The sequence below is a fragment of the Anoplophora glabripennis genome, unplaced genomic scaffold (genome assembly GCF_000390285.2).
Source record: "Anoplophora glabripennis isolate ALB-LARVAE unplaced genomic scaffold, Agla_2.0 scaffold369, whole genome shotgun sequence".
NCBI classification, from domain to species: Eukaryota; Metazoa; Arthropoda; class Insecta; order Coleoptera; family Cerambycidae; genus Anoplophora; species Anoplophora glabripennis.
The window spans coordinates 499,145-507,034 of NW_019416678.1; the positions used below are offsets into that span (position 1 = coordinate 499,145).

The following is a 7,890-nucleotide window of genomic DNA, read 5'->3' on the forward strand; positions in this document are numbered from 1 at the left end:
ACCCTCCTTAACCCTCCCCTCCCGCGCTAGCCTAAGGGCCACCTTAGCAAAGCGCATCCCAGGCTGCATAGCCGCACTACCCTACCCAACCATACCACACATAAACATGACACTACCCCCGGGGTTTACACAGACGAGCCGGCGAAGCAAGAAGAGCGCCAGAAGAAAGGGCCCTAGCCGGCGGGGCCCAGCCAGGACAAAAGGAGGTCCCACAAAGCGCCTACACCGAACCGCAGCTAACCTACGCCTCCACGGCGTGGGGTCACGCGGCAAAAAGCCACTTAAAGTCATTACAGGCTGTGGAAAACATAGCCCTCCGCACGGCCACCGACGCGCCCTGGTAAGGCCAACTTCTAGCCATAGAATAATGGCGCGAATACACAAACGCTACACAGACAATAAGACAAAACGCGGAGAAACGATTTGACGTAGCCGCTAGACATGACAATCCCCTACTCAGGCAAGCCGTTGACTACGTACCCGACGTGATCGACAAACACAAAAAACCTAGACACCAACTTTTTGACCCTGGGTGACCACCCCAATGACCCCCCCCCTGCCCGCTAACCTTTTCTGTTTCAGAGACAGCCAGGATCAAGAAACGAAGACAACGACACACACACACACANCGTAGACGTTGAAACAGCAAATATTTTACTTAAGTAATGGTCGTAAGATTAATTTTTTATATGGGACATATTTGCGATCCACTTTGCTTCAGGATTATCCTCTTTTTTTGTGACCTAGGCCAAAGATAATATTGGTGGAATCATTTGTAATTCAGGTCTTTTTCGTATGAATTACATAAAAAACCGACCTAACCTCTTTCTAGTTTAATTTTTTTATATAAAAAATTTAAAAACATATATGGGGAGCCTTGAAGCCATATGTCAAAGTCGTCGAAGTACATATGACAGGCTGCACCACTGAATAGTGAATATATACATTTTCGCGATCTGTTCAGGTTAGACAAGTTTAGAAATAAGATTAAAAAGAGATAGAAACAGTAACTACAAGTCAGACGTATTCACCAATATTCACTCGCGAAAAAAAGCCTAATATTACACAGAAATATCTTGACTAGTGATGGGCATAATCGACCAATTTTGATAATCGAGTTATCGGTAATCGAGTACTTCTAATAATCGAGTGATCACTCGAGATACGAGATATTGGTCGTTTTCATCCCAGCGACGCACAAATATGTTTGTATTAGTCATATATTACTTATAAGCGGTAGCTAAAAAAAAAAAGAAAAAAAAGCTCACGCACTTCAAAACCTAACCACTTTTTCGTTTTATTCTAAAAAAAAGGTTACGCAATCAGTGACTATTTGCAGTATGCACTAACATTTGGGGTGCAACCGTAGGGTAATAATCACTTGAGTGGTGGGAGTAAACATCTCGAGATATCTCGATTGATCTCAATAATCGAGTAACACTCGATTTTTCACTCGAAATCTCCTATCACTAGTGTGATTGCAGCAGATTGGTGGGGGAATGACAGTATGATGTCTGATCTGATGTCTGTTTGTAAACAAAACCAAACTACAAATTCGACCACATTCGACGAAGGTTCAATCAAAATGGCTATATTACGCATTATCGACGACATAATAAAGATGTACTACATTTTCCATGTAATTTTGAATTCTTGTTCTTTAATATTTACAATTAGTTTATTCTATCACATAAAAAATGTCTTCATCATCTTCACTATCATCTGTAGAATCTATATCTATAAACGATTTACAAAATAGCGCTATCGCAGTTGCAGTTCCCATTATTAAAAAAAGATTAAAAAAGTCGACAAAATAAATGTAATTACTATATAACCTCACAATTCAAATTATTTGTCAAACTCTTGACAGAAGACCACAGTTTCTAGTTAAAGTGCTAAACGTTGTTCCGTTATTTGACGCAAAAATTGGAAATTTCATTTACGGAACGGCTTGATATTGCAATTTCTGCAATAGCGCTGATAGTAAAATTAGCAGATTACGGAACATAGCCAATATGTTACATGTTTACATTGTGTACTGAAATAGGGAATGCGGCCTCCCCTTTACTTATTACTCTAAGATAATAACATACATTAAATAACCTCAATTCAATCCTCAATTACTTGAATAATTGTGGAATAGATCCTATGAATTAATTATTAGTGTATAAATACCTAAATGAAACAATAACAATAGAAAGTTAATTTTAAAAAAATGTAGGGGCATTATGTTTATTAAGAAGTAAATTCATACACGACAGTTTTATTGAAAATTTTTTATTGTGTAATCATTAGTGTTTGTATTGTGTGACGTGACATTTGTAAACAATTACTTAAAAAAGCTTTATATTCGTTTTATTTATATTACAATTTATATGGCATTTCATATCAAGATTTCTCCGATAACCATTTAGTTCTAAAAATGAATTTAGGTGGTATAATATATTTGAACAAAACTAGTATAGGCATTTTCAGTGGAGCACTGTTATTTCTTTTTTTATATATGACGTCCTATAAAAATGATTTAAATAATGTAAAACTAAATAGATCAAATAAAATTAATATGCATAAATTACTTAATATCGCAATAAAAGCAGCGGAAAATGGTGGTCGAGAAGTGATTCAAAGTAAAGATAACATTAATATACAAAAAAAAGGATTAACAAAAGAGGGTTTAATAGATAGTGTAACAACTGCTGATTTTCTATCTCATTGTGCAATGATGAGAACTTTGGAACATTTTTATCCTTCTCTAAAAATAGTGTCTGAAGAAGCGAAAACCCGTTGTCATAAAAATCAGTATGTTGATTTATCTTTACCTATCTCAGTAGATGAAAATGAATCTGTTGAATTTATTGAAGAGGATGTAACTGTGTGGATTGACCCTTTAGATGCAACATATGAATATACAGGTATGGCTAAAGTTAAAAGTAACTGAAATAAATAGTTTATTGTAACAAATAGTTTGACTAATAAAACTAATGTATATGATTTAAAATTTTTGAGTATCAAATTTTTAGTTTTTATTTTTAGGATAATTTGCCACTGAAAATTAAAAAATAAAAATAAGTACCTAAATAAACCCCTATCCCACAAGAACCAGTCCAATTGTTTTTTTTTATTTACTTATTTTTGTGTACTTTCCACTCTATAACATAACGAGTAGATAAATTAATCCATATACAGGCTGTCCGCGTTTTTTGTAGCAGGAATTTCACAACTTGTACTAAAAGTCCTTTAAAAAAAAAGTTCATGTAAACATATATTATGTATAGATGCGTCGTTTTCGATTTACAGAGTGTTCCAAGTTTAAAATGAGAATTGATTTTTTATTCGTAAAAAGAAAACCCCTTTATAGACTTTGTTGAAACTTGGCAACTTTGTAATAATAATACTCATTTTCTCACATAATTTAATAATTTGTCCTATTTTCTCCAGTGGCGTCTCAACAAGATACCAACTTGATAAAAATAGAAAAAAATATGGTACGCCACTGCTTTTTGGTTAGTTTGAAATTTTTCTCAGATTTAGCTATCAAAAATACAACTTTTTTGTTATTTAATTTTTTTTCCTATCTCGCTTTGTTTAGACAGAAATAAAACTTTTTGTTTCACACAGTTTATTGTAAGATAATAAAACAAATAAACAACACGGTATGGAAAAACAACTTATTGTATAAATAGACCTCAAAGGAGCTGTTGGAAATGCCCACCATTTCATTCTACACACAAATTATAGCGACGCATCAAAGACCGCCTGACGTCTCTCAAATGATGTGAAGTTATTCTGAGAGCAGCGTTCCGGATTCGTCGTACAAGTTTCTCTTGCGAGTTAACAGGCGTAGAGTAAACTGCATCCTTAATAAATCCACAAACAAAAAAATCCAAAGGTGTTAGATCAGGCGATCGCGAAGGCCACCCAACTAGACCTCCACGACCCACCCATCTCTGTGGATACTCTGTATTCAGTCAGTTTCGTACCACCAAAAAGAGTAATGGGAAGGGCATCCATCTAATTGAAAAAACGAGTCTATTCTTTGTTGAAGAGGAACATCGTCTAGCATGTTATCATGCTGGGCAGTTAAAAATTCAAAAAATAATTGACCGCTTAATCTATTGGGCAGGATGTAAGGTCCCAACAAAAAACGCCAAACACTCCCATCCAAACGTTTACACTAAATTCTTGTTGGAACCTCATAGGTCGAATCAGACGTGGATTTTCATTATCCCACGTGGACATTATGGAAATTTACTACACCACGTCTTGTGAAACAGGACTCATCCGTCTAAATAATTTTATTAAGAAACTCTGGATTTTCTCTTACCTGATTAAGTACCCAATTACAAAAATTTACACGACGTCATCTTCAGGTTGTAATGCTTGTACAGGCTGTAAATGGTATGGATACATACCATTTTGTCTTAAAGTTTTCCATATCTTGGATTTAGATACATTTAATTGCCTTGAAGCACATCGAGTACTTAATTGTCAGTTTCTTGCAAATGTATTTAAAATTCATTGCTCTTGTCTCCCATGCCTTTGCCGAATTTGTTCACCTACTACTGCCCGAAACAGTTTTAAACCTTGGCTTCTAAACTGTTGGTGTATTTTTACAAAAACACTTGGATGGGGTTGTCTTCTGTTGATAAACCTTCTTCTGTATTCGCGAACAGCACCAGCAGAGTTTCCATCGCAAAATCCATACGAATAATGCATGTATGCATACTCTTCATTACTAAACTGAAAAGGCATTTTTATGAGAAACAGAAATGTATACTATTAAAACCGAAAACCGTCAATCGAAAAAACTTAATTAAAGAACGTCAGCAAACGTCAAACCATTGCTACAATACCTTGGCAACTCAAAAACAGAAATATTCACGGCACACTTTATAACAAGTAAATAAATAAATTAAGCAAATCTCGAACCTATTCATGAAAATATTTTATTTCTGTCTAAACAAAGCGACAAAGGAAAAGAAATCAAATAACAAAAAAGTTGTATTTTTGATAGCTAAATCTGAGAAAAATTTCAAACTTACCAAAAAGCAGTGGCGTACCATATTTTTTTCTATTTTTATCAAGCTGGTATCTTGTGACGCCACTGGAGAAAATAGGACAAATTAAATTATGTGAAAAAATGAGTATTATTATTACAAACAAAGTTACCAAGTTTAAACAAAGTCTAAAAAGAGGTTTTGGTTTTACGAATAAAAAATCAATTCTCATTTTAAACTTGGAACACTCTGTAAATCGAAAACGACGCATCTATACATACATGTTTACATGAACTTTTTTTTTAAAGGACTTTTAGTACAAGTTGTGAAAGTCCTGCTACAAAAAAACACGGACACCCTTATATTAACATTTCAGTAGCTTCCCACTTTCATTTTCAAATTGACACACTTGAGAAACAATTCATATACTAGTTTTTTTTATTTGCAATTTGACAAAATATATAGAGTATATACGGGGTGCTCCACGTAAAAGGGATTCTTCTGTAACTCTGTAACTGTAAAATTTATAAAAAAAAATGGTTGCCTGGAATCATGTGGGCCATGTAAAGAAAATATTTTTAGCTTTACAGAATGTTCCATTTCGCGTGGCCGCTACATAACTTTGTCATTTTGAACGGAACACTCTGTATATAATTGCATTTTTGAATTCTTGGTTAATATTGGATAGAGTTTATTAAATATACATGATGTTTCAAACTTACTGTTTCAAGATATACTGAATATCTTGAAACCGTAAGTTTTTGAAAAAAAATCACGATTTCAGCTCTCTAAATGAGGGTAGATAGCATCTAAACCAGAAAAGTTAGAAACTTGCAGTTTCACAGTTCGTTTTGGCATAGATTATTCTATCTTGTCATCTGTGAACAAAACGTGTACGTTATTCAGAGTCGGAAATACTGAGACCTACATTTAATAATCTTGCGAGTTGAAAACTTTTTTCTCCAAATGGAATGACCCATATTAATTGTCATGGGTGAATGCAAAATTGATTGCCTCTTCGACTGATATAAGGTTGTCCATACTTATCTCTAATAGTTTTCCAGAAAAATCAGGTTCTTTTCTAAAGTCTGAAAAAGTACCCATGTAACAGCGTCAAGAGGGACTTGCAAGCTCTGTTTATTGCACTGTTTGACATACAAAGCAAATTAAATGTCATTCTAGTTTTGATTAGCTTTGACATAGTTATTTTGCTAAGTAGAAAGTAAAAGTTATAATATTTTCAAAATGTCACTGATGTAGGAAGAAATGATTGATATGGTTTTTGTCCTTGATGAGTGTGACAGAAATCTGTTATTGGCATTAAGAATTTATCACGGCACTATCCAGACAGACCACATCCATGGCGTAAAACCTTTACTGGTAATATTCGACATACAAAACAAAATCGCTGTAAAACTGTAGTTATGGAGGAATATGAATTTTTTGTGCTGGAATGTATTCAGGAAAACCTGCAAATAAGTGTACGACAAATTAGTCATGCAACGGGTATTAGTACAACATCGATACATAGGATTTTACAAAAGCACAGTTATCATCCTTATAGCATCCAATTACATCAAGAGTTACTAGAAGACTCTTAGCGGAGACTGGTGTTTTTTCAGTGGGCACTTGAGATGTTAAATCAAGATGATATTTCTTTAAACAGATCATGTTCTCCAATGAGGCTACTTTTCATAAAAATGGTTTTGTTAATCACCATAATTGCCATCATTATGACACAATAAATTCTCACCAAATCCAGACAACTCATAGCCAACAAGATGGTCTGTGAACGTGTGGAGAGCAATTTTGGGAACCCATGTCATTGGACCATTCGTTTTTGACCAGCATCTAACTGGAGTAGTTTATACTTTTTAACAAACACTCTAGAAGATTTGTTAGGCGACATTCCTTTAGATACACTTTGAAGAACGTGTATGCAACATGATAGTGCTTGTCAGTTTTTACACAAAACTTTTCCCAACAGATGGATTGGGCGCGGGAGACCAGTGAATTGGCATTTATCATTATTCTTTTATATTTATTTATCTATTACAACAATTTAAGTAAATAATTGCATCTTTTCTTAGATCTGATAAACGCCCTCAGATCTGACTAATATGCATTTAGCATTATTATTTATTATATTTATTACCCTGTTACAACAGTTTAAGCAACTAATTGCGTCTTTTTGAGACATATCCTTTCCTAGATCTGACAGTGTCGATCGTACTGCCTCCTAGCCTCGGACAATCTAAATTCTCCTAAAACTGTGAGCAGTGTCAACAATTAAACAAACCCACTTGTCCGATATATCAAATGACAACATTTTTTCATTATTTTCGATACCACCACATTTTCATTCAGAAATTCACATTTTTTATATACAAAGGTCGTCTCGTCAAATTTGAACCTTATATAGTTGACCTTATGATATTTTATAAAAACGCAACAATATTCTTCCAAAATTCTGTATCGTTTAACATTTTCATCATCTTCATCTTCATGTAGTGGTTGGTCCTTTAAAAGTCCCATAGCACTGCGGCCTAATTAGGCCTATTGTGCGTCCCACTACTAGTCCTATTCAGCAAGTAGATTTGTCCTTTTTACAAAGTCCAAATGCTTCCTTGCTGACACTTCTCTCAGTTCCTTGGGTTCCAAATAAGGTCTCCCAAGGAGCGCCATTCTGCTACGTGCAAATCCCGGGCACTCGCCCAGGATATGCAGAGAAGTTTCATCCGCCGATTCACATCCTCGGCAGACCGGACTGTCTACAAGCTTTAGTCTATGTAGATGTTTCTTAAAGTGACAGTGTCCCGTTATGAGTCCTGTCACTCTCCTGAGCCGGATTCTATTCAAGCTCAGTAGCTCATTCGCTCTTCCATTCGAAGGA

General features: G+C 34.9%; 1 protein-coding gene across 1 annotated transcript in view; it reads left to right on the plus strand.

Moving 5' to 3' along the window:
• The first annotated feature begins 2,014 nt into the window (after nucleotides 1–2,014).
• LOC108908171 (putative inositol monophosphatase 3) overlaps nucleotides 2,015–7,890 on the plus strand; it is a 25,969-nt gene continuing 20,093 nt past the window's right edge. The window contains exon 1 of the mRNA XM_018712105.2: nucleotides 2,015–2,912. Coding sequence (XP_018567621.1) covers nucleotides 2,423–2,912 — 490 coding nt within the window. The 5' untranslated portion in view covers nucleotides 2,015–2,422. The remainder of the gene's footprint in view (nucleotides 2,913–7,890) is intronic.